The 27,148-nt window shown below is 37.2% G+C and overlaps 1 protein-coding gene across 3 annotated transcripts in view; it reads left to right on the top strand.

The window, feature by feature from the left end:
• Positions 1 to 27,148, top strand: part of PRKDC (protein kinase, DNA-activated, catalytic subunit) — an 86,590-nt gene that overhangs the window by 5,188 nt on the left and 54,254 nt on the right. For all 3 annotated transcript variants that reach the window (XR_008235444.1, XM_052788702.1, XM_052788704.1), the window contains 28 exons: positions 507 to 606; positions 1,143 to 1,198; positions 1,291 to 1,321; positions 2,911 to 3,068; positions 3,204 to 3,350; positions 5,494 to 5,658; positions 6,500 to 6,668; positions 8,335 to 8,384; positions 9,577 to 9,714; positions 10,001 to 10,150; positions 10,609 to 10,724; positions 11,444 to 11,603; positions 12,558 to 12,644; positions 13,018 to 13,137; positions 13,520 to 13,679; positions 14,117 to 14,223; positions 15,218 to 15,308; positions 16,724 to 16,887; positions 17,558 to 17,710; positions 18,987 to 19,094; positions 19,904 to 20,130; positions 20,566 to 20,660; positions 21,621 to 21,720; positions 22,664 to 22,797; positions 23,296 to 23,550; positions 24,556 to 24,782; positions 25,661 to 25,869; positions 26,009 to 26,141. Coding sequence is in view for 2 of the 3 variants with exons in the window: in XM_052788702.1 (XP_052644662.1) it covers positions 507 to 606; positions 1,143 to 1,198; positions 1,291 to 1,321; positions 2,911 to 3,068; positions 3,204 to 3,350; positions 5,494 to 5,658; positions 6,500 to 6,668; positions 8,335 to 8,384; positions 9,577 to 9,714; positions 10,001 to 10,150; positions 10,609 to 10,724; positions 11,444 to 11,603; positions 12,558 to 12,644; positions 13,018 to 13,137; positions 13,520 to 13,679; positions 14,117 to 14,223; positions 15,218 to 15,308; positions 16,724 to 16,887; positions 17,558 to 17,710; positions 18,987 to 19,094; positions 19,904 to 20,130; positions 20,566 to 20,660; positions 21,621 to 21,720; positions 22,664 to 22,797; positions 23,296 to 23,550; positions 24,556 to 24,782; positions 25,661 to 25,869; positions 26,009 to 26,141 (3,810 nt within the window). In the remaining variant the exon portion in view is untranslated. The remainder of the gene's footprint in view (positions 1 to 506; positions 607 to 1,142; positions 1,199 to 1,290; positions 1,322 to 2,910; positions 3,069 to 3,203; positions 3,351 to 5,493; positions 5,659 to 6,499; positions 6,669 to 8,334; positions 8,385 to 9,576; positions 9,715 to 10,000; positions 10,151 to 10,608; positions 10,725 to 11,443; positions 11,604 to 12,557; positions 12,645 to 13,017; positions 13,138 to 13,519; positions 13,680 to 14,116; positions 14,224 to 15,217; positions 15,309 to 16,723; positions 16,888 to 17,557; positions 17,711 to 18,986; positions 19,095 to 19,903; positions 20,131 to 20,565; positions 20,661 to 21,620; positions 21,721 to 22,663; positions 22,798 to 23,295; positions 23,551 to 24,555; positions 24,783 to 25,660; positions 25,870 to 26,008; positions 26,142 to 27,148) is intronic.

Genomic DNA, 27,148 nt, shown 5'->3' with positions numbered 1-27,148 from the left:
GTAAAAATTCAAGGCCATCAGTGACAATGAATTAACCAATTTACTGTGAGAAAAGATGGCATGTGATGATCATTGCAGTAGTGCCCAAGAAAAGTTACAGTGCCATGCACTGGTAGTTTCTGATTTGGTCTCTACTAGCTGCAAAATCCTTGCACTTCAGGTAAATGTCACAGTTCTGCTGAACTGTACTTTGCTATATTCTGCACTTTTAAGACATTAGTGTGTGTTATCTAAGTTCTGCTATGCAAGTTCTTGGTGGAACATACTTCATGCTTTTTGAAGGATTTATTATGCTTCTGTAGTTAAACTCCCCCCCCCCCCCAAGTGATAGGAAACTTGTGAGTAGGAGATGTTTCTGGGGGCTTGTGTTCATAGTTGCAAGTGCTGACATAACTGTATTAAGTTGGAATGTGTTATTTTATCTACACTTACAGGAACTGGGAAGCCTCGGTGTAAATTTATATTAGCTTGAGGATAATATTTTTTTCAATTCCCACTTTTTTTAGATGACATCAGCTACAAGGGGACCCAAGCTACCTATCGTAGCAGGATGTCTGAGGGGTTTGGTTGCACTTATGTACAACTTTACCAAATCTGTGGACGAAGGTATGTGCTTTTTCTGTGTGAAAGACAGTCATACAATTGGATATATTGTAATCATTATACAGCCAGCAAGCAGCACCATTTCTCGCTGTGAACTCAGAATGAAAATTTCCCTACTGGTAGATGGTTTATGCAAAAGCAAGGCCTATCCAGCTACATGGTCCTTGTCTGTCTTTGTGTGGAGTGGCTTCACCAGTGTGTTTCTGTACATAAATGTTTGAAGTGCTATTTTCTACCAGTGATTGGGCAGCTGAGAGTGCCACACTGGAGCTGGAATGTGGTTTATACAGAGATGTGTTTCCCTTACAAGAGAGTTGTCTGTTAAAACATGGGTATTCAGAAAAATCAATGAATATAGATGTACAATTTTTTTCAGATTTAAGAGTATTTCAGGAAAAAGTGTCTCTGCCTCTTACAATGAGATATGTAAGGCTTTCCATATTACTTCTTCATACCAAGCTTTGGGTAAAAATATCTTTGTCTTCAGTCTACCTCTTGTGTGTCAATAGCGAAATACTCACTACTGGATTGTTTCACAGATCCGCAGACTGCAAAGGAGATTTTTGATTTTGCAATGAAGGCAATCAGCCCACAGGTAAATCTGCCACATGTTAATTGTTCTGCATAAACGAATTAGCCCTGATGAAGAAAAAAATCACATATGACAAACCTTTTCTGATATTACAGGTTGATCAGAAGCGATACGCAGTACAACTAGGTAAGATTGTAAATTATTTCAATTCGGGCTGAGGTGGATACCATACATACAGTGGTGTCTTCTGTCTGGATTTGTTTATTCTCTACTGGCTGTCTTCAGATGGCTCTAGTCTTCAGTATTCTAAGCTGATCAGGGAGCAAAGCTGGTGTACTTTAAGTTGGAATCTAAAGAGTTAAACATGTATTTGGTTAAAATAGGCAAGGTCTAATCAGCTTATGAACAGCAGCATTACACTGTATGCCATTTGCCCCTCTGGAGTAATACAAAACCCTGGTATGAGAAGGGAATCGTGGTAGGAGTAGAAAGAAGAGGAATGTAGCCAATGAGGAGAAAAGAGAAGACGGTGGATTGGGTTAAAGGAAAAAAATAGGAAGAGAAGGGGAATTTCACTGGAAGAAGGGGAAAAATTTGGAACAAATGAAGTTCATGAAGAAAATGAGAAATTGGTCTTTGAAATGCGAGTGGCTTATGCAGAAATCACAAAAAATACAAGGTTTGGGTACTAGGCCCATGGCAACTCTTTAAGGATAGTCTCCCCCAAAAAAAAAAGAATTTATTAAGGATCTTGAAATTTCATTTATGCTTATATTTGGGATTGTGAAATTACCTGCATTCTGAATTCTTTGTCTGCATCGCAGTTTGGTGGAGGAGGGGACTTAAGCAATATATCCTGACCACAGAAACCAAATCCTTGTGAATTGTGTGATCGAGTATTATTTTTTGTAACCAGTAAAGTCCCTTTCTTTTTCACTGTTAATGTAAATGTTGTGGTTAAACCCCAGCCAGCACCTATGCACCACGCAGCTGCTCACTCACTCCCTCCCCACCCAGTGGGATAGGGGAGAAAATCGGGAAAAGAAGTACAACTCGTGGGTTGAGATAAGAACGGTTTAATAGAACAGAAAAGAAGAAACTAATAATGATAATGATAACACTAATAAAATGACAACAGCAATAATGAAAGAATTGGAATGTACAAATGATGTGCAGTGCAATTGCTCACCACCCGCCGACCGACACCCAGCCAGTCCCCGAGCGGCGATTCCCCGCCCCCACTTCCCAGTTCCTATACTAGATGGGACGTCCCATGGTATGGAATACCCCGTTGGCCAGTTTGGGTCAGCTGTCCTGGCTGTGTCCTGTGCCAACTTCTTGTGCCCCTCCAGCTTTCTTGCTGGCTGGGCACGAGAAGCTGAAAAATCCTTGACTTTAGTCTAAACACTACTTAGCAACAACTGAAAACATCAGTGTTAACGTTCTTCACATACTGAACTCAAAAACATAGCACTGTACCAGCTACTAGAAAGACAGTTTACTCTATCCCAGCTGAAACCAGGACAGTAAATTACTTCAGAACACAGCTGTGCTTTCCATAATGGTGTACATTAAAAAAGAGGATTTTGGAGGGTTATTTTTATGCTGAAGTTCTTAATGTTTGGATACTGATACTGTAATGGCTAGAAGAATACATTTCATACCCTCCAGTCATGGTAGGTATACCTACCTAAAGTCCTAATGTGGACTTTTATAGTCTGGTCTGTTTTGAAAGTGGAATATAAGTTTTAATGAGAATTGTTTTTAAATTGCAGCTGGTTTACAGTTGTTCAGCTGGCATGCTGCTCAGTTTGGTGCCTTGCTCCTGGACAACTACGTCACCCTCTTTGAAGCAATGTGTAAATGGTGTGGCCACACAAATCAGGAGCTGAAGAAAGCCAGTCATTCTGCACTAGAATCATTCCTCAAGCAGGTAATGTAACTTTACTGGGATCTCTGAGGCTAAAACAGTCAAATTTCTTGAATAGTGGGAATATTTGGTGCTTGGAAGTTAAGTGAATCTGTTTAATAAATAATTGTTTTCTTTGGGTTTGTATCTGCTTTACAGATTTCTTTAATGGTAGCTAAGGATGCAGAGCTACACAAGAGCAAGTTGCAGTTCTTTATGGAGCAGTTCTATGGAATCATCAGAAGAACAGATTCGAGCAACAAAGAGTTGTCCATTGCCATTCGCGGATATGGGCTTTTTGCAGCAGTATGTGCAGGAAACTTACTCTGATAAAGGAGCGTACTGAATGGATGAATGAATTCATATACCATTCATTTTACAATTTTACACAGCTTGTTATATAGGGAATGCTCCTGTTTCTGGATTAAGTGTTGAACTTAGCTATACTGTAAAATACATTGTGGTTGAAAATTATTGAAACGCATACTGTATTTAGTGGAACCACTTGCAGCATTGAAGGTTGTAGTTACTACTGCTTGTGCACTAGTTTTGAAGTGGGGAAAAAAAAGAGCCTTCATGTACAGCTGTCACAAAATTTGAGGATGTGCCTAATCACTTAAGTACAGACAATACCTTGTTAGATCTGTCTGAGTTTAGATTGTAGAATCCAGGCGAGCTCTGCTCTGGAAGCAGTTCAGATATGTTTCCTACAGAGCAGAAATCTGTCAGAACATCCAAAATGCACTGCTGACTGCAGGACACTAGGAGGTAATTTGTGAAATAACTGCAAATTAAAAAAAAAAACCCAACCTAAACCATGCTTATATACATATGTGAAGGGCAAGTATGTTTGATAGGAAGCACTATTAAGAACCAGCTTCCAATTTTTGTCAGCAGTCAATTAAAATGGCAATATAACAATAAAGTTAAGGTTCTATAAAGAAAGGGTGGTGTTTATGTATCTGCAACCTATGTGCTTGATGGTGGTACCCCAGCTTTTATATAACAAAATTCTAGACTTGTTTTTAGAGAGAGAGAGGGGAAAAAAAAAAAAAAGATTAGGTTAAATAATCTCAAAGGTTATTTAGAGAAGGTTAGGAAATGTGATGGAATAGCTGGTTACTAGCTGAATCCTTTCCACTTTGCTGCCTTTTGAGCAGAGTGCATTTGTTTTTTAGAATTTTCAACATGCTTTGTTGAAACTTAGTCTTCCTCTTCTATGATACGAGCTGGAAAGGAATTCAGTTAAAGGTATTGTTTCCAGAAAAAATGAAGTATTTCAAATTACTGAATTGAAAGAACCTTCTTAAAAATATCTGTTACAGAGCACAAGAAGTTAATTAAAACTGCATAATGTAAATATGGACATAATCTGCAGATCTTAACAGGAAAAAGGGATCTTAATGCTCCAATATCTATAAATCTTTAATATGTTAAGACACACTAATAGTTGTTAGCGTGTTTAGACTAAACCTTGGCCAAGCATCAGATGGTAGGTTGTAAGGAAGTAGAGTCTTGCTGCTACTGCAAGTAGTGACCTTAGTCTGAACACAAGTTCAGTGATTGATTCAGTTTCAAGGCAGAATATTTATTTTGCTGTCTAATCGCTAAAATAATTTTAAAGTAATACTTGCAGTTCTACAAATGATAAATGGGTAGTCTTAATTTTGTCAGCATGTTTTTAGACAGACTAGATTCAACGTTTAGCCTAACCGTTGTATTCTGTCATTACCTAAATCAGTCCATTCTTTTTCCGTGGTTAGTTCCCTACTACAGTTCTTGCCTGTGACCTTGTTCCTGGTTCCTTTTCCACAAAGACTGCTTTTTGACCTCGCTCATGCTAAATACTGTGATTTACAAATCATTCTATAGAAATCTGTAAGCGTTATTACATACCTTCTAGTACTGTTTGGGATGCTTTCTGCTTCTTCATTAGTATAAGAGTAGTTTTTATCCTCTGTACAGATCCCAGCAGAATAAAAGCTCAGAATTTGAGCTGCTGGGTTAAATGTTAAATAGTAGCAGCCTGTGAATGATTATTGGTTACGCCCCATTAAGGTAATCCACTTACTACTTTAATGCAGCTAGGTCAAAATATAAGTGAATATTAGTATCAGTAATGCTAGATCTAAGATATTTACAGCCAAACTCCATGCTTTTCAGGCTGGATTTGATATCATATGTCACTGAAAGTTCAAGTACTCTTATAGTACATTACACTGCATCAGTGAACTATTATTTTAGTTCATTGCAGGTACCATGTTTCTCATCCATGTAGCAAGTAGAATACTTAAAGTTAGTGTATTGAGATGTATTGAGTTCCTGGAAAATTTTAAAAGATTATTCTTATTATGGTTCAGTGAAGACTTGTCTGGGTTTTAGTGCTACAGCATATGTTTGCTTGGCTGTACAAAGCTGCTAAATCAGTGTTTTATTTTCTCTCCGTAAGCCCTGTAAAGCTATACATTCTAAGGATGTTGATGACATGTATGTTGAGCTCCTTCAGCGTTGTAAGCAAATGTACCTCACAGAAGCAGAAGCAATAGACGACCATCTGTATCAGCTACCAAGTTTCCTCCAGTCCATTGCAAGTGTGATATTCCATATAGATACAGTAAGTGGAGTATTTAAAGTACCAGTCTTTTTTTTGAGGGGGGGGGGGCAGGCTACAGATGTATAAGGAGGTAGTATCTGTGAACTTACCTACGATAGAAGGTGTTCCTTTATGTGAAATACAATGACATTTAGCTTCTAGGGGATGGGAAGAATATTATGAGAATACTTTATTGGATTTTATTTGAATAAAGAAAATGCTACAGTGCATTATAGTGAAAACCAAGATAGCCAAATGTGAATAGGTTTTTATTTATTTTAGGCGAAGCTATTTACTTGGACCTACCCTTATCCTTCTCTTTATGTGTTTATATTACTCTGTTGCTGCTTTTTCTTTTGGTACTGACACTTAGCATGTTCTCTGAGGCTGATACTTTGATTTTCCTCTGACACTATGCTGTCTGTGTTCTAACGAGGGCTTTCTGGATCCTAGCTGGAGCTGGGAAGTAAGGTTGGGGCAGGGAAGAGACTCACTTGCATTCTGTATTCAGATTTTTAAGGATGAACAGATTATACTTCTGGGTTGTTATTGTTTAATTAAATTGGTACTTTTCTAATAAGCTTAAGACTGGTTCTACTGAAGCACTAATCTATTCAGTAGCTACTTTCCATAATGTGTTCCAGGAAACTTTCTTATTCTGTGTTTTTGGTTTTGTTTTTATTTTTTTTTATATCTAAGATGAATTCACTTGCTAAGTCTTTCATTGTTTTCAGAGCAGGTCATGATGTAAACTCTTGTAACAAAGTATCTTGCTGAAATAATTTAGCATAATTCTTCATATTGATACTGAGTTATAATCATTGTCTTTACATGATGGGTGTTTTGGTTTTATTTCTTCTAGATTCCTGAAGTATACACTCCAGTTCTTGAACATCTGGTTGTGCTGCAGATCAATAGTTTTCCACAATACAGTGAAAAAATGCAGTTATTGTGCTGCAGATCTATAATAAAGGTATTTCTAGCCCTCTCAGGAAAAGGTCCAGTTCTCTGGAGTTTTATTAGCACTGTGGGTGAGTCTGTGATACTAACTTCATTGTGGTTTTTTGGGGGGTTGTGGTTTTTTGGTTTAGATTTTTTTTTTTTTCCCTAAATTGATCAATTGGTTCTAATAGAGGTATGTGGAATAGCCATTTGGGGTAAAAAATGAAGCTTCTTCTGTCCTCTGATAATGGAGATTTAGGGTTCTCATTGTGTTATTTTTCAATATCCATTGTTAAATCACTTAAGGAATATATTCAACAACTGTTTTGGATGACAGAGTGGCTATCATCAAGGGCAGGAGAATATATTTTTGTGATAATCTGTTTAGACATAAGACTGACATTCCTGTTCTGAAGGATTGTGGGGAGAAAGGGGTTTCACAGAAAAAAATGTACAAAAAACTGTTCAATACTGTCGTGGTTTAACCTAGCCAGCAACTAAGGACCACGCAGCTGCTCACTCATTTCCCCCCTCTACCCGGTGGGATGGGGTAGAGAATCAAGGGAAAAAAAAAAAGTAAAACTTGTGGGTTGAGATAAGAACAGTTTAATAGGACAGAAAGGAAGACAATAATGATGGTAATAATAACAATAATAAAAATAAAAGAATTGGGATATACAAAACAAGTGATGCACAATGCAATTGCTCAACACTCACCAACCGATGCCCAGTTAGTTCCAGAGCAGCGATCCGCCCCACCGTGGGCCAACTCCCCCCAGTTTATATACTGGGCATGATGTCACATGGTATGGAATATCCCTTTGGCAAGTTTGGGTCAGCTGTCCTGGCTGTGTCCTGTGCCAACTTCTTGTGCCCCTCCAGCTTTCTTGCTGGCTGGGCATGAGAAGCTGAAAAATCCTTGACTTAGTCTAAACACTACTTAGCAACAACTGAAAACATCAGTGTGTTATCAACATTCTTCTCATACTAAATCCAAAACATAGCACTATCCCAGCTACTAGAAAGACAAATTAACTCTATCCCAGCCAAAACCAGGACAAATACCCTTTCAGCTACCTGTACAAAATATCACAGACAGTAGGATGAGTGTCATCTCTATTAGAAATACAATCTTTTTATGCTCTGGAACTTGTACATAGTACAAATGAAAATTCCAAATATGTGGTTAGATACAGTCCTGTGAATGTAATAATGAATATGTCAGCATTGGTAGCTGACAATTCTAGTAGCCTCCAGCATGCTGACATTTCATTATAATGATTTTCAGAAAATATTTTTAATTTGTTATTTACGGTGGCTTTTCTCTATTGCTGTGGCATTTTCATTGTTTTTCATGTTCTTGATTTGGGATGTGGTGCACCCGAGCACCATGCTGGAAGGGAGATCCTAAGTCTATGTCTGTGAGAGTCATTGGGAATTGTTGCCTTTTTCAATATGTGCATTATGGGCAATGCCTTGGTCATCACTGCATTCAGTCAGGAAAAAGTCAAAGCAGTATTGAGAAACAGTAGTAAGAAGCAAGTTCAAAACTGGTTCTCTGTGAAACATCCTAGAGTTATGGTTCTGGCTTTGGTTATGTTTGTCCTTAAGAAAAAATCGGTGTTCTTTTGCCTCTCCCTCATCCTGACAGAATATAGAAAATAGAAGACTGATTTAATTCATTGCTAACATGAGTGATATGGATGCTGTGCCTTTTTAAGTCTGTTAGGGCAAATTTTTTTTTGTTTGTTTCAGTGCATCAGGGATTAATCAGAATCTTCTCCAAGCCGATCACGTTTTCAAAGGTAAAATAACTGTTTAAACATACTTATTTCATCTAGGTTCCTAAAGTATGCATTCCAGTTCTTGAAGATCTAGCCCAGGAAACAGGGGAAGGTCCAAAGAAACAAAAATAGTACTGTCCAGTTTGAATTGTGGCCCAGTTGTTATTAGTCTCTGGTCCCTACATCTGCTCAGCATAATGAGGATGTGCCTCTTGTACTGAGTGAAAAAAATGTCAGGAAATAGACTTGTTCTCTGCAGTTCTTGTTTGCTCAGGTTGTCTGTAACAAAGCAGGTTGTAATTAAAGTCATCCAACTTTATTCCAGGTTAAGAAATTTTGGACACTTTCAAAGTTTTACTGAATGTTTGTGTTAAGGGAGGATTTTGGAGCTTTTTAATGCTGTGCAGCAGGATAACTACAGAGTTTCTCAAATAACTGATGACTAGAAGGAGAAGAACTTTAGAGGGTTTTTTGAAAGGAGCTGGTTGTTTTGTGCTCTTTTCAGATTGATTGATTAAGCTAAACATTTTGTGTTTCTACCTGCAGAAGTAATTTTACATTGTGTTTTAGCTTGGGTCAGGTAGTTACATAGGCAGTGGTGTTGGGTCTGGCTGAGGTGGAGTTAATTTTCCCCATAGCAGCCCTCACAAAGCTGTGCTTGTATCTGTAGCTAGAAAGGTGTTGGTAACACACCAGTGTTTTGGCTACTGCTGAGCAGTGCTCACACAGCATCAGGGCTGTCTGTCCAACATTCCCCCCTCACCAAGAGGCTGGGAGGGTGAGCAAGATCTTGGGAGGGGACATAGCCAGGACAGCTGACCCAAACTGACCAAAGGGATATTCCATACCATGTGACATCTGCTCAGCAATAAAAGCTAGGAGAAAGGAGAGGATTACAATGTTTGTCTTTCGGAGCAACCTCTATGCGTATTGAAGGCCTGCTTCCTGGGAAGTGGCTGGACATCACATCCTGATGGGGAGTAGAGAATCAATCTTTTGTTTTCCTTTGCTTCTGCACATGGCCTTTGCTTCTGCTTTATTAAACTGCCTTTATCTTGACCCACAAGTTTTTTTCCATCTTATTTTCTTCCCTCCCCCTTACTCCCTCATCCTGCTGAGGAGGCGAGTGATAGAGCAGCTTGGTGGGCATCTGGCGTCCAGCCAAGGTCAACCCACCACAGCAGTGTTTCTGAAAAATATTGTGTACTTTCAGGATTTTTTGGGAAAAGAAGCTTCTGGAGCAGAAGAATCCCGTGAAGCTGGAGAGGTTGGGACAGGGAGGTGGAAAGTACCAACATGTAAGGACTATCTGTCTCTCTTTAGAAGTCTACTGAACTGTGACACAATGAAGGTAAAAGCATAGTTAACATGGAAATACAAAAGGAAACATAGTCCTGAGTCTTATCACTGCTTTTCTAACCCTAGACTTTTTCCAAATGTCATGCTGTGGAAGAATTGTTTCCTGGTTTTACTTGGATTTAGTGGCTGATAAATGAATTAAACAGGCATGAATTTAGGCTTCCATAGCTGAGAAACGTGTAAAGCTGGATTTTCTGGATCATTCAAATCTTGGTTTGTAAATTCAAGAAATAATTTTCATTGGTGTTTTGAAACATAACTTTTTTTCTCCTGCAAAGGAATGTGTTTTTGAAGATGAAAACTTTCTTACTGCAAATTCACCACTGCAGTCCCTGAATCGCTTGCTATATGATGAACTTATAAAATCTATTTTGAAGATTATTGAGAAATTGGACCTGACTGTTCAGAAACTGGATGTTAATGAACAGGTGAGACCTGATGACTTGTCCGTTAATTGTGCTGTTGTGGGGGAACCAAAATCACATTCTGTTTTGCTTTTATTATGCTTAGATAGCTCCTTATAGTGTCCTTAAAGTAACATTCATACTAGACAAAATGTTTTACTTCATATTTCTGAATATTGCATTGCAGTGTTAGGAGATGGATACATTGGCATCGGTAGAAGTTCACAGAATCTGTTATTTTAGACTCCCTTCTCTGGCATCTAGTGGTTTTCATTTTTCTACTTGCTTTCTCCTTAGAAGCAAACATCCCTTATTATTTCTTTGAATTATTGACGTGTCAATTATTAGTCCTTTGTCTGTGTCAGACTAGCTAGTAGCATCTAGAAAAAGAAGAGGAGACAGGCTGTTTATCTGGAAAAAAAGTGTAAATGCTTTCTATGTTGTCACAGATCCAGTGTTCTTCCTTCAATATTTATTTTCAGGATGAAAATGAAACTGACAGTGCTTTGGTTGGGCCTACTTCTGACCCTACTTCAAACCTTCAGCCAACGAAGCCAACAGACTTTATTGCCTTTATAAATCTAGTGGAATTCTGCAGGTATTAATATGTTTTTATGTAATTTGGAAGTTACAAAGTGGTTGGAAGAAATTTGAAGTGAGATTTATTTAAGATGCCTCTTTCTGACTTAGGACCATATACCATATTTCAAAATGCACAAGGTGATTAGCAGGGAGACAGTAAGTGTGCTTCAGACGTCTGGGTCATAGGTAAAAACATACTAGCTCATCAGCTCAGTTTTTTTAAAAGAGTACAGGAGATGAGTCATTCATTATTTGGGTGTAATTGTTTTTCAGTATATGTTGTAACTTTTAGTATTATACTGACCATATATCCTAAATAATTCAGAGACCAGAAATACAGTCTTCATAGAGTAGTGTTGGGCATTAAGTGAAAGGCACAGCATTGTTTGCCTGTCAAGGTCCAGCTGATTTCCCCTAGCAATATTGCAGTCTCAGTAATGAAATGTGATATGTATGTGTGTTTGTGTTTTTATAAATTCAATAACAAAATATAATGAGGAAGAAATGGCTTTGCACTGTAAGCAAAATAAAAATCTTCCTATGCTTGCCTCAGAAGGCAGCATGTAATTATTCCCTCACTATTTTTGGAGATGCTCCGTTATAGCAATACTTCTCTTTCTCATACTGACTGGCTTGAAAGTTTGAAAAAAATGAAACAAATATTTTATTCAGTTTCTCTTTTCTTTTTTTTTTTTTTTTTGGTCCCCCGGGATGTTTTCTATGCATCTGTTTTAGAGAAATACTTCCAGAGAAGCATGTTGAATACTTTAACCCTTGGGTATATTCCTTTGGTTATGAGCTTATTATATATTCAACGAGACTACCTCTTATTAGTGGATTCTACAAGCTGCTTTCTGTTACAATGAAAATTGCCAAGAAAATAAAATACTTTGAGGTGAGATCTCTTTTCCTGATGTAGGGGGAACATGTTGTGTTAATGATGGTGCAGTTCTTATATATAGTCTTTTATGCACTGTGGAAAATAGTTCATCAAAACTGTTACCCTGTTGTTTCAAATGTTTATAGCATCCTATGCCTCCATAGTTACAAGCACATAGAAAGTAAAAATTTAGACTAGAAGCCCAGTTTCTGAAGAGACACCATCCATGTGTAATGCTCTTTCCGAAATCCTGAGCTGGGTGAACAGAGGGATGGGAAATACCATTGCAGTGCACGTGGTACAGAAGATAGCTTGGATATCAGAAACAATCTAGCCAGAACAGCAGCGACATGTATGGCTTAATTACTCAACTTTTGGGGTATACTTGTATTCCACTTACTGATTTCCATAGGAAATATGCTCTATTGGTGGATGCACCATTTGCGGTATGGAAGCTATTGTAAAGTAATGGTGCTTCATCCCATTATGTGTGTAGCCCACCACAGAGCCCAGAACTGTCCCTGCCACTGCTGGTAATGGCACCAAGTGAAGCAAATTTGGGAACTCATTGGCATAGATGCTTGTACTGTAGATGCTGTTGTGAATTGCCCTTTTCTTATTCCACCAGTGTTCTTGCCACCTAGACATCCACTGTTAAAGATGTTTTTTTCTTTTATGGTTTGTTAGATGGGTGGACAAGGAAAAAATTAAGCCACTGAAAAGTTATTTTTCAGCCATATGTATCTTGCTTATTTGGGTAATATTAAGTATATTACAAAAAGTTGACCCTCAGCACACCTTATTAATGTTAGTTTCTAAGCTATGAGAGAACAAACCTACATTTCAAGTTTTCACTGATGCCAGTTTCACGTTGGATGGTGATGTATATTCTGAGTTGAACTTGGGCTTCATATTTGTACTGTGTACTATATTTTTTAATGCTGTTGACTTTTGGTTTCTCTTTGGTAGGGTGTCAGTCCAAGGAGTCTCAGAACATGTCCTGAAGACCCAGAGAAGAGGTCTTGCTTTGCACTGTTTGTAAAGTTTGGAAAAGAGGTAAGTGATTTTGCTGGCTAACTTTTCTAGTCTGAATATAAAAATATATGACTCAATCAAAATTGTATCTTCTGAGAAATCTTACATATATGATAGAAGTGTTCCATCTCTTTGAATTATGCAACGAAGTGGGGGTTTAAGACCTTCTTCTGTGTTTTTTACTTAATGTCAGAAGAGGTATATTGGTCACCTATTCAGGTACAACTGAGAAATAACTGTATAATTGTACATTAAATACTTTCAGTAACTGACTGCAGGTGAATGAGATTCCATTATTGGTTTTGAATTGTTTATTTTACGTGGATATTGATACAGCTAAATCAAGATCTTGAAAGGCTTATGGTTGTTCTTGATCTGTTTATCTGAATTTTAGGTTGCAGCAAAAATGAAACAGTATAAGGATGAGTTGTTGGCATCCTGTCTGAATTTTTTGCTCTCTTTACCACATGACATAATCATGCTTGACATCAAAGCATATATTCCCGCACTGCAGGTGGGTCAAAGTGATGTACAGCTAATACTTTTTTTTACGAAAACCCGCAAAAAAATTCTGGAGCAGTTAGTATCCTGTTGAGCAATTAAGATAACTATTAAGTTTTTTACTGTCTTCAGCGAGGTAGAATACAAATGACTTGACTTTTTGGATAGACAATTAAATTGTCAGAATTTGCTTTTCTACTAAGCTGACTCTGTTAGTGTCTGTGTTGCAATATATATCTCCTGTGCTGATCTTGAGTGAGATGTTAAGCAGACAAAAGTTATTAAGAAGGAGGATGTATTGTATGCTAAATGCTTTCAAAGATTTTTTTTTTTAACCTTTAAATAATAGTAGTCAATAAAAATGAAAGACTGATAGTTTTACATTTGACATGTAGAATGCATTTAAGCTGGGCCTTAGCTGTACCCCAATGGCTGATCTGGGACTGGATGCCTTGGAAGACTGGTCAGCTCACATCCCCAGACATATAATGCAACCTTTCTACAAGGATGTTCTACCTCTTCTTGATGGTTATTTGAAAAACTCTACATCTACAGGTACATACAGGCAAAAAGTTGTTAGTCTTAAGGGAGAGGAAAATAATTTTTTCATAGTTAAGCCTAAAGATATGGATGTGACATACTTCTTGTCTATATTGTGTGCTTCTGTGGTTGGAATATAACTTCTCTTACACCCCAAAATTTACCTTTTTCTTAAACTAGGATTTATTTGCTACTGCTGAACAATCATTAATTCTAGCCATTTTTTATGCCACTTCTCTGTGATTTGTCCTTTGTATCCTTATATCAGCTTAGTTTTCACTTATAGAGACTTATTTTCCTTAATAAAGATTTTAAATGAAAGAACAATTATCACATCTTAAAAATAAAACGGGACAAAACCAGGGTGGATTTTTTTTAAAGAAACTATGAGTAGGTGCATGAGGTGCTGGTACAATAAACTAATATTAATATGCTGGTTTTTTGTTCATCAGTTGAATCCCAGAATAACTGGGAAGTAAGGAAACTTTCTCGAGCAGCCCAGAAGGGATTTAATAAAGTTATGATACAGCGTTTGAGAAAAGCAAAGACTTTTTCATTGGTAAGAACACTGTTTCGTTTTAGAATTAAATGTGAGTTAATCATTTTGCACTGTTTCTCTTCCTTTCTTGCATGCATACTTTTTTTCCGAGGGTTATTTCTACCTTAGATCAGTTCAATGAATCCCATTCTATAGCATGCCTCAAAAAGCTGTTACATCAGCGCAGCTGGAAAAATGTCATATTCTAGAGTGAGAATAGGAATGAAGCAGGGAAAGGGAACTGAAGAAATCCTGTAAGTCAGCATCACTGCTAGACTGATGCATTATGGAAACAAAAATTTAACCCTTACACCTAAAATCAGGTGCGAGCTTAGCAGTGGTGCAGTGTACAAATACCATTTTGTGAATGTGTAACTTTTTTTTAATTGTCTTGTGGATAGGTTCATAGTCTTAGAAGTCAAACATACATATCTTTTTGACCAATGTCTCTCAAGTAGCTCAAAATAAGTAGTTTTATTTGCATATTCCAGTGCACAAACTTGGAATAAACCTTTTTTCAGTGTGAAACTAATAGTTACTCCTGTTTATATAAAACTATTTCCGACCTCGTGGTCTTTAAACAGAATGAGTAAATTTTACATCCCATACAGGCTGCTTATGAAACTCGGTTGGCTGCTTACATACAGATACAAGATCTAAAGTTTAAGTTCTGGGTTTAAAGCAAATAGAGAGTAATTTTTACTTTTTAGACTGTTATGTCATTCTGTAGCCATGTGTTATCTGTGGTGATAAAATTTTAACCTTCACTTGAGAAGTGGCAGTTGAAAGCCCACAAAATGTGATGAAAATGCTTTCCAGTCTTGCCCTCTTTTGCTTATTGAACCAAAACTCTTCTCTTGTTTGATGTGGTTCTTCTCCCCACAGGTTCTTCGTTTTACCTTCTTCATCCATATGTTAATAAGAGCCATAAAACCTTCATTTACTATGGAAACCAAGTTACTTCTATATAGAAGTAACTCTTCCTTCACTAATATAAATCTGTTGAATTATTTAGGATGACAGTTCCTCCCTGGGAGCAGTAAGGACTAGAGTGGCATGCCTTCTTGGGTCTTTGGGAGGGCAGATCAACCACAACTTAATTACAGGTGAGTGTCCTGTCAATGTAAATAAAAATATTTACATGCTTCTGTTGTCTCTCTTTCAAAGTAGATTTGAGTGAGGTCTCAACATTACTTTATGAGAATGCATGAGCTTTTCAACGAAAGCTATTTTGTGTTGCTCTTGTTTAAACAAAATTGCTTTTATTCAGTTCTGGAGTTCAGAAGAGTGAAGTATTCACTAACTTACTATGGAATGCAGAAAGTGTATAGAAGAGTTCAGCTGAAGGCAAAAAAATTATATGCATCGAAGTATATAGTTTTATTTATTCCTCCCCTTCACCCTGTGGCTGCAAAGCCTTTTTAAAACTTCGCCTCAGTTTGTAACTCTTTAAGTACTTGTTTCCACCTTTTACTACAATTCTCACTTAATCCAGTTTTTCAGAACTGCAGCCTGTGAATTGTGTAAGTCTTGGCAAGCTTTCTTCTTCACTTGTGAGTTTAAGGTGCACCATGCCTTTAGTATGTCCAGGTAGTAGAGATCCATTTGAGTGCCTCCTCAAAAAAAAAAAACCAAAAATGTTTTCTGCTCTTCTCTGTTCAGTCTGTGAATAAGCTTTATAACTTAATTATTAAATACCGTAAAATCTAATTAAAACAAAAATGGGAAAGTATAATGTAAGTACCTGACCATGGGATTCAAGGGATAAATTCAGTGCAAAATTCAGTCTAAAAACTAACGTAGTTGTATAGATGTTTTTGTTCTCTTCTGTGTAGATGTTTGTTCATGCTTACAGTTGTTTTTTCTGCCTTTACAATCAATTTTCTTTCTGCCAAGTGCTTCTCTGTTGCTTATTCAGAAGTACTGTGGGAAAGTAGCATTATTCTCTGGAAATTAAATACAAAGTGTGGTCAGACTTTGTTAAACCAATTAACAAAAATGGGAATACAGGGAGAGAAGGGAGTAAGTATGGCAGTTTTCCTTGGAGGGCATAGCCATAAATGTAGTCATTTTCTGTGCAACTGGAGGAGTCTGTATGTTGGGTCTTCTTGTCTGATCTGATCTTCAAACTTTTTTTTATAACACAAGAAGACAAAAGTAGTATATTGGATGTCTTAAAGAAGTATTTTAAATCAAGTGTGATTCAATGTCCTCTGGGTTTATAATTGTCTCCAAACTTACCTGTATTGAAACTGGAGGCTGCTGCAGCTGTCTCCTGAAATGTTGCCTGCAATTATTTTTCCATGTGGTGGCTAAACATCTGTTTACCGGCCATCTAACATACTTCTGGTACTTGTACCTTCCAGTAATTTATAAAGCATTGACATTGCATGGCAATCTAACTGAAGTTGGAAGGCTACAGATTTTTTGACTGAGCTACAGAAATACTTGCTCTATGTGTCTTATATAAAGCTTTTTTTTTGCTTTTTTTTGCTTTTTTAATCTTTTTCAAATGCATTAGCTTCCTCTGCAGAAGAGATGATGAAGAAATGTGTATCCTGGGACACTGAGAAGCGTCTGAGCTTTGCTGTACCATTTGCAGATATGAAGCCTGTCATCTACTTGGATGTATTCTTGCCTCGTGTGACTGAGCTGGCTCTTTCTGCAAGTGACAGGCAAACAAAAGTATTGATGTTTTTTCTGCATCTTTCTTTATGCTGGCTGATAAATACTGCATAAAATAATGTCTTCCTTGTTAAGGAAGACCTGTTTTAATTAATTCATAGGTAGCAATGTGCTTTTTTGGTGCTCTTTCATGATGACATTATTCTGAGTGTTTAAAACCTAAAGAACAGAAGTTGCTTTAAGCTCTTATCAGACAGCACTGTGCTTTGAGAGTTAGACTTAACATAGAAATGAAAATTTTTGAACTAGTCAGTCTTCAGTGTTGTTTGGCCTCCTTCTCATGCCTAGCTTATGAACTTGTGGGCCCAGTCCAGCAGAGCACTTAAGCAAACATTTTGCTGCTTTGCTGGATTGGGATGTTGATACCCAAAGATTGTCCAGAACAGAGGTATCCTTGAAAACACCATGGTGGGTGGCTTATCCAGTGGTGAATTTTCTCCAGCTGAAAAGCAACTGCCCGTGATAGAGACTAAAACATGGGGAGAAAGGCCAGTTAGAATGTGTGTAAATTATTTCCATGAACATGATCCATTCCTGGAATGGCGATTTAGCATAGATTGGAGTGATTTTTCAAGTACATCCTGTCTTGTGACTTATTCTCTCCTGCCCACAATATTGTCTTCTCTGTGAAAGTAATGGGTGCATAACCAAAGGGATTTTTAAATTTCAGGTTGCAGCATGTGAGTTGCTACATGGCATAGTCACATATATGTTGGGGAGAGCATCTCAGATGCCAGAAGGATCTCAGGGTCCCCCACCCATGTATCAGTTACATAAGCGAATATTTCCAGTACTGCTTCGTCTTGCTTGTGATGTAGACCAGGTAAACAGATTCATTTATAAGCATTTTAGCTTGTTTAAAATACCTGTAAATGTGCGAATTAACTTATAGTTTTATTTAGAAGTTATCCTGTTAGAAGTTATCCTGACACATTGCCTTCCTCCATACCCCCACCTCCCCCTGCCCCCGCCCCGCCAAATGTAATGTATTTTGTAAGCTGAAATTCTATTTTAGGAATAGTATTTCAGGGGCAGGGTGTGGAAGCCTTTTTAAAGACTTCAATAATGGAGTGCAATTCAGAGTAACTAAGGAGTGTACAATACACGAGGGTTTCAAGTCTCAAGTTTCATTCAAAGAGTTTGTGGTAGTAGCTGCTTTTTGTCGCTGTATATAATTTCTATATTTTTCTTTAATAAGTTAATTTGAGGTGAAGTTGATTGTTTCAATATTGAATGAGTGCAAAGCTACAACCCACAAGAAAAGCATTTGGGAGAGAATTTGTAGCTGACTCGTTGATAGCTAAGGATGATATATTTAATTCAGACATCTGAACTTGGTATTTCTCCTCTTTTACAAAAAACAGAATAGACACATAGGTTCAGCTCCACTGAAATTACAGGTCTTGTGCCTTTTCAGACTGCTGTTTGGACCCTGGCATCCAGGTTCTATTTTTAGACCAAAGGGACTTTGTGTTCTGTTAAAATATACAGGAAGCTGTGTTACCAATTTAAGTGAAACCCCTTTTGCTGGCATATGGCTGAACATAAACCATAGGTAAATAATGTCTGGATTGGTCCAAACCAATGCACACAGGCATACACACTGTATTGTAAGTATGTATGTATGTATGCATATATAAGTATATTTAATGGTTCTTCCCTTCATGTTATAGTATGACAGTATTCAATCAGGTTGACTTAACAGTTAGAATTGTTGAAATTCAAGAAGTTAAAAAAATGTATATGGTAAAGATGAAGAGAGATTTTAGATCAAAATACAGCTTAAAAACAAACTTCCATGTTTCCCTGGCTGTTTATTGCTATATCAGTTCATGGCATGTAATGTTCTTTGTCTCAGAGGATCTTATTGAAAGTAAGCTTGGAGATCTTGTGAAACTAGTTGAATAGAAAGCAGCTAACCAGATTTTATTTTTTTTTTTTTTAAATCCTTGATATGGGAATGTAATATGAAGCTGACTATTTATTTTATAGACACTTTTTCAAAGTAGTACTGTTTTTTATTCTTACATATTTTGAATAGCAAAATAGCATAGAAATGTATTAATCTTAGAAATGTAGTTGACATTTGCTCTTTTCAGGTAACAAGACAGTTGTATGAGCCTTTAGTCATGCAGCTCATTCACTGGTTTACCAACAACAAAAAATTTGAGAGTCAAGATACAGTGGCATTCCTGGAAGCTATCTTGGTAGGTCATAAGTCTTTCTTTTCTTTTTTCTGTGCCATGTGACTTTATTTTTAACTAGCATCATTTTCTACTGAAAGAGCCAGGAACACACAAACAGATATAATAGCTGCTTCTTTGTCTGAAAGAAGGAAAACAGTTTTATCAATTTATTTATTTTTTTAATGACCATTTAATGTTTCTTAACCAATATTTTGGTGATGGATTTCTCTATTTCCTTGGCATTCTCAAAACGCAGGTGGAGCATCTTTAGAATCTTTACAGGATTAATGAAACACTCTTTTTATCATCAGTGTATACAAGGAACTACTGAAATACATTCACGCACACCACCCCTGAATGAAAGTTGCCTTTGTGTGCTTAATTTTTCTCTAAGTTTCTTTGCTTTCACCAGGTGCAGAAGCTTTAAATTTAAAACTGGCTTTTGCACTGAGCTGAAGTAGTTGGAGGCAAGGTAGGTCAGGAAGTTTTGCTGTACTTTTTGTAAATGAGACTCTGTTGTTGCACCACTTCTAAAGCAGAGGAAACAGGCCCATCAGAAAATGAAGTGACTTAGACAAGACTCCTAAACTGGTAGCTGAGACAGGAATACAAATCCAGATCTTTGAGGCCTAATCCAGTGCTGTGAGGGCTGGAAATGCTGCCCTTCCCTTGACAGTAGTAATCTTGAAGCTTTGTTATATCTGGGAAACTGTGAGTATATTTTTTTAACTTACAAATAATACTGTGTAAATAAGCTGCTCTAATACTGCACTGAGACAATGGCGAGGCTTTTCTAATTCTTGTAATGAAATAATCTTGTGTAATTTCAGACTGGCATAGTGGATCCAGTTGACAGCACTTTGAGAGATTTCTGTGGTCAGTGCATACAAGAATTTTTGAAATGGTCTATTAAGCAGACAACACCGAGACAGCAGGAGAAAAGCCCAGCAAACACCAAGTCTCTTTTTAAACGGTTGTATAGTCTTGCTCTTCATCCCAGTGCTTTCAAGAGACTGGGTGCAGCACTTGCTTTTAACAGCATCTATAGAGAATTTAGGTGAGCAAACAGAGCTTGAAATAGTAACTGGCTTGGACTAAAGGTTCAAGCAGATAAAAAGAATTAAGTGTAGAACTCAAATAGTCATCTGCTGACACTCATTCTATTAACGTATATGATAGCTGTAAAATTGAGTTACTCAGCTTATTAATTTTTAATTATAATTTTGTAGTTTGGGCTTTCTGTAGGTGGGGAGCTTATAAATTTAAATTTCTATCACAAGTTTATTGGAAGTTATTTATGCCTTTTAAAGGTGTCAGCAAATTTCATTGATATTTTTTAGAGTGGTTTGGATGTATTTTTTTGTGCAAACACCTTGTGCAGTTTGTCTCTACAGCATTTTAATTTGTTTAATTTGGTTTTTTTAATTAGAATTTCACACTTAGTGCTTCTTCTACTCATGTTTCTCATTAAATTTATTCCTGATTTTTAAAGGGAAGAAAATTCTCTGGTGGAGCAGTTTGTATTTGAAGTATTGGTTGTATTTCTGGAAAGCCTGGCCCTAACCCATAAAGATGAGAAATCATTAGGTGAGCTATAATTAATTAACTGTAGAATGAAGAAAAAAGCCATCCTGTTGAATCTTGGATTAAAAAAGAAAAACTACTATAACTGTAGGAGAAGTGAATGTGCTTAGTTTTGCAACAAAGGAAGGATTATTTTTCATTATTGGTTAGGAACTCTTTGAATCAACTGCTTGCAGCACATAAAAGTGGAAGATTTTGGGCCCAGGAGAAAGAACCTTTTCACATTACGATGATTGACAGTTTTATAGTAACACTAGAAATGCTAGTGGTGCTTCTGGTTTGAGTCCCGGTTTTGCAGTTACACAGTGTAAAAACGTAGCTTGATGAGAATCTTCAAGTCTACTCTCTTACAACAAACAAAGTGCTCCAAAAAGTGACATTTCTATATATTCTGTGGAAGATTACCACCATTTTGTAATACCCTTTCCTGGTTGCCTTGTCATTCTTCTCTACAACAGTATGTAGCTGTGTGAAGAATCTATGACCTCTTTCACAGTACTCATGATTCTTCAGTAAACCTGCTTTTCTCCCTCCTTTTTTTTTTTCTTTTTCATGCTCTTGACTTTCATCAATTAATAGTAATTAGAACATAAAACCAAAAACTGATGTTACAAAGCTTTATTTCTTTCAGAGAAACAGTTCAGGGTATGATAGAAGTGGCCCCAGAAGAAATACTCACTTGGGAAAATTATACAGTTTCTCTAAGCATGATCACAGAAAGTAGAATATACAGTTTTATAGCAGAGGCCTCATGGTTGGCTAAGGCCGTGTTGGCCTGTCTGCTTTTTCATTATTTTGTTCTGCGGCCTTGAAAAATTTACTGTAGAAGCACAGAGGAGGGGAGCTGGTAGACATTATCCTGTGTGGAAGTCTCTTGCACCATTTCTATAGTGCTAATACCTTGATTCATTTAACCAAGTTACTAGCATTTATTTATAGATGTCAATTCTCTCTTTCTAATAGGTACCACTCAACAATGTTGTGATGCTATTAATCACCTGAAGCGCATTATCAAGCATAAAGCACCTTCTCTGAACAAGGAAGGAAAACGGCGAGTACCACGGTCAGCAGTTTGCCATTTTTTTTCTTTTTTAATACTGCATTTTAATTAACAACGTATGTAGTTCCATTAAACACTTGGGATTCTGAATGAGAAATTCATCCTGTGACTGTTGCTTGATATATCCATTGAACTACTGGTGGGAAGTGCTGGACATGATACTAGAGGATCATGATGGTCATTCTTTATTCCAGCATGGTGAGCTTGATTTAGTTTGGTAAGGACAGGCAGAAAAGAAAAGCATATTTCCCTCACAGCAGTGTTTATAATAACATTAGCACTGGTGCTACAAAGCACTTGGAGGAAAGTCCTCTGAAATCTTTCTTATTGCTGTTAAGTGTTACCAGAAGTAGAACAAGCTGCAATAGGATGATCAGCAGTTAAAGAGAGGTAGCGAAAAAGGTGGAAGAAACAAGAATGGATTCAGTATCGGGCTGGATGAAGCTCTGAGTTACCTGGTCTGATTGCGTAGCTGACCCTGTTTTGAGCAGGAGGTTGGACCAAAGACCTCCTGAGGTCCCTTTTTACCTGAATTATCATGCGATCCTAAAGAAACAGGCAAGTGGAGTCAAGAGAGTTAGCTCACTGGTGTGGTGTTTGGTAAGTTAGGAGACTGGATGATTAGGAATGGGGAAAAACCATGTAGGCTTATTTGAACTTTAATCTCCATTTTTGTCTCTGTTACGAAGAGACCCGATTCTGTTTTTTAAATTGTTGCCACAAAGACTATGCTCTGGGGATCCAAAATAGAGTGAGGAGAAGGGAAGGCAGTGCAAGACGTGCTTGTAGAAGAGCTCTTCCTTGTAGTGCAGATGGGTTGTGGTTAGATACATAAAAGGACATACATAATGTTCATGGAACATTTTGATTTTTTTTTTTCAACTGGAAGACTATGGCTTCTTGGTAGTTGTCAAGAGGACTGTTAATCCCTAATATTTTTGTGCAGAGGATTTCCAGCTACTAAGTCAGTGTGTCTTCTGGATGTTGTCATGTGGCTCTTAGTGCAGTGTGGACGACCTCAGACAGAGTGCCGACATAAAGCCATGGAGCTCTTCTATGAATTTGTTCCTTTATTACCAGGTATTTTAAGTCACAATGCACTATTGTCTTTGTTTTCTAAATCCTGGGCACAGTATTCCCTCTATGTTTTCTGTGCAAAGTATTAATTACAAGAAAAATTATTTTTTTAAGTAAATGTTCACTTAGTGCTGTTAAATAGAAACTTGAGTAGTTGCACACATTGGAAGTCAAATAATGTGAGAGCCTCAAGGCTTGTGGGATGTTTGTGGGCACAGAAGAGAGTTTTATTGTGAACTTCCTTCCAGGCAGGAAGGAGAACTTACAGGCCCAGAACTGCTATTGTATCCAGCTATGAAGGCAGTATCTGCTGACTGGGAACTAGTGCAAGTGTCTCACAAATTGGCCTCTTCCTTGTGGGAAGAGAATCAATACCTTCTCCGCTAGAAGATCCAGTTTAAAACACAACGTTTGGGCATGTCAGTCCATTTTTCTTTAATTCCTTGCTAGTTTGAAATGTTTTTCCTAGCGAATTTATATTTCTGGTTTTATTTCTATCAGGAAACCAGTCTCCATCTTCTTGGCTGGCTGATGTTCTGAAAAAACAAGGTGTTTCTTTCCTCATTAACAAATTTGAAGGAGGTGGCAGCAATGCCAAAAGTCTGTCTGGGATCCTTTCTCAGCCAACTCTTCGTGGTATGCAGGAGCCCTTCAGTTTACAGACTGTCATGCGGTGGATGGATATGTTCTTAGCAGCACTGGACTGTTACAATACATTCTTTGAGCTGCGAATGATCAAACCTCATGAAATACTGGGTGAGTGATTAACTATTGCATTAGGCTTATTCACGTCTGTTACACAAAGCCCATCCAAAATGAATTCCTTAACTTGGACTTAAAGCTTTTTTCTTTAAATGTAGAATTGATGAATTTTACAGACTCTCCCAAAGGTTTCAATGACAGTTGTACTGGATGTTTTTTGATGAAGAAGTACTTTGTTAATAGTTAGTCTTAGAAATATACCTTTATATTTCTGTGTCTCAGTCATCTACTCACCAGCAACTTACTTTATCTCATCTTCAAAAATTATTCTGTACAGCTGATTTCCCTCTGCTGAGGAGAGCGATAGGTATTTTTTTTTTTTTTCATCTTTCCAAAGCTGTTTACCTGCTCTTTATTAAAGTCTGGAGGGAGCTATAAGAAAGCTGTGAAAGAACTCCCCTTTTTCACTTCAAGCCCTGTACATGTTACCTTTCTTCAGTTCCTGATGCTTCAACTGCATCAGGTCCAAAAGCCTTGTATTTGAATTTTGATCAGGTGCATAGTAATACCTTGTGTAGCCATTGGATCTCTCAAAAAGTTTTTCTTTTAATTATTCATGCAGGTCTAAACAAAATGCTTTTTATCACTGGTAGTACAGTTGTATAGTTACTTCATATACGAAGCCTTGTACAAGTTCCAGGTAGTCTGTCTGGCAGTGTCATCTCCGTCTTGGTTTAAAACAATACTGCAAGGTCATTGTTGGGTGCAGTTAGCATGGGGCTAAATTATTTGAAACTAGGGATTTAAAATTTTTATCCATTTTATTACACACACCTAAATCATCATCATTAATAAGTGCTTGTAATGATCATTAAGTAGAAGGCTACCCTTCACTGCCCAGAATGTTAATATTTGAAACTGGCATAGGACTTTCAGAAAACACCGGTGTGAGACGTGGTGGCTTTCTGTTTATCTCAGTTTGAATGTTTTCTTCCAAACACAATATATTTGGAAGTTGAGAGCTGCTGTATCATTTCAACTTAGTATGATTCTTCTTAGGTGTAAATGAAAGATCGTCATTCTTGGAAGCTGTGCAGTTCTTCCTTGAAACTATTGCTTTGCATGATATCCACACAGCAGAGCAATGCTTTGATTGCAGTTCAAAAGGCAGCATGTTCAGTCCACAAGAGAGAGATGTGTATAATTACAGCAAGTGTACCATTATAGTCCGAACCATGGAGTTTGTCACCATGATCCTGGAAACGTGCCAGCAGGATTTCTGGAAGGTATGCACTGAAATCTGTAGTGGATAAAAGGTACAAATTTTATATGTAGTTAAAGATTTGTGGTTTCATTGTGAGGTTAGTTCAATGGAGAACAACATCTTCAGTAGTGCTTTAATTGAAATTGATGTCTAAGTGTCACGAACTGTTATGGTCTTCACATGTAAGTGAAAAGAATTATATTGCACAGTTGAATTTTAGTGGGTGATGTAGTTTTGATTAGAAGAATCAATATTTCCTGTATATTCCACTTGTATATTGACTATAAGATTCCTGTATGTTGACTGAGGTGGTGGTTCTGTATGGAGTACTTGCAATGAGTTTTTCCTGTATGACTCCTGATGGCCTTAAATGTATGGAGGTGATAGCTGCTTAAAAGGCAGAAGGGTAGATTGTGGCAATTCTTTCTTGAATTCAGTATATGCAATATAAACTCTATTTAACTACATAAAGTGTAGTACTTATGAGTCTCTTACAAAATTTACACTGCCAAGTTTAGTTCTGAGACTGTGACTGTCTCTTGTTTTCAGTAAATTTCTAATAGTGTGCACAGAGGTGTACATCTGGATTTCAAGGTGATTACACGTGTATAATCAAGACTGAAACAGGCCTGTGTGGACTTAAAAGATCTTACGTGCAGTTTGAGATAGCATATATCCTATGTATATTTTCATAGATACTTAATTTCTGTGTATTAGCACGATTGATTGAAAGTCAGACATTTCATAGAGAAAGAGAATGTTGCTCAATGAGAATAGTTACTGTTCCGTGTTTGGTGTCATTTTAGATAGAAGGACTAGTCATAAGTTATGAAGAATAAAATAGGGGAATCTAAATGAATTTTTAAATAAACCTTTTATTTAATTTTTTATTCTTTCTAGCTGCTTGAGAAGGAACTGCTTAATGCAAGCCTTATAGAGCTTCTGGTGATGACAGTGTGTGATCCATCACACATAGGCTTTAACACAGCTGATGTGCAAGTCATGAAAAATCTCCCAGATATTTCAGTGAGACTCATGAAAGCTTTGATGAAATCTCCTTATAAGGAATCTTTCAAACGGTGCATGAAAAAAAGAATCACAGTGCAGAGGTAAGTAGGGGCTCTCTGGTAAGCATGAATCCAGAACAAATGCCACTCACCGTGAAAAACAGGAAGTAAATAATGTTGTGTATGGTTGTACATGGAGCTCCTCACCAATGTAATGTTATTGCTTCTCTTTCCTCATTAGCCTTGAGGACCTTTGTTCTGTTGATCTGTTTAATTCAGATGCACGTTTCGATCAAGTTAGGTTTAGTGCTGTCCTTTCTGCCTGCAAGCAACTCCAGAAATCTGGCCTGCTTCATTCTGTTCTTCACAATCAGGTAACTGTTTATCCAGAAAATAACGGTGAATATTTTTATACAGTAAAGAGCTTTTCCTGTGTAAAAGGCCAGTATGAAAACAGAGAACAGATCAGATGAAGAAGTTGTGTAAAATGAAATTAATAGTGAAGAGCTGATGTTGAATGGGATCAGAAATAAATGTTTTATGTTTATTCTACAAATCTGAGTAGCACAATACTGAGATTTGAACGATCTTGATAATTATGTCTGTCTTTCTCCAATTTCCAGGGACTGGAGGCAACAAAAATCCACCTAAAACTTCCTTTTAGTGAGCTTTACAATACTGAAAGCTCAAAAAATCAGGATTTACTATCCTATAAAGGAGGCATTTTTCAACAATTTTTAAACAGAGAACATTCAAAGCAATGAAGGAAATTAGAAAAGGAATACCTTCTGGCTGGTCGGAAGCAATATAGTGCGTCTGAGTTGCAGGAAAACAGTATAGAGAGCAGTTGGGGGGTGGTGATCTAGGCTATATTACTCGAATTCTTTTTACTAAGTTTCTTTCTACTAAGTAGTTAATCTCTATTTTACTTTGGGCAATTGAAGGAAAACAGGCTATGCAACAGCCACAAGGACTGAGAAAATTTGTCTACTGGTGAGCAAGGCTATATTTAACAAGTAACAAAATAATTAATTTCTCTGGGGTGCTTGGCACCCATCCTCTATGTCTAAACAAAAGCTAGAGCTGTGATTGTAGGATGGTGATATTCAAGGAGCTGCATGGTTTACCTTTTGTGGCCCACCCATTTTGACTAAGCTGTTCATTTTGTTTCTGTAGTAATGGTGTAACCTGAAAAAAATCTGGGGGAGGATCAGAATCTTTTGAAGATTTTCAAATTACTGTTAGTTTGTTCTGAACTTTGCACACAACAGGGTTGTCTTGTTAAAAATCTTGTTCCTCAGTTAGAAAGGTGTCTTGTCATGGTATATTTGCATCACTTTATAAGAAAATGACCTGGAGTTCAAGTGTTTTCATTAGCTAT

The sequence above is a fragment of the Harpia harpyja genome, chromosome 5 (assembly GCF_026419915.1).
Source record: "Harpia harpyja isolate bHarHar1 chromosome 5, bHarHar1 primary haplotype, whole genome shotgun sequence".
NCBI classification, from domain to species: domain Eukaryota; kingdom Metazoa; phylum Chordata; class Aves; order Accipitriformes; family Accipitridae; genus Harpia; species Harpia harpyja.
This window is presented reverse-complemented; position numbering and strand designations above follow the sequence as displayed.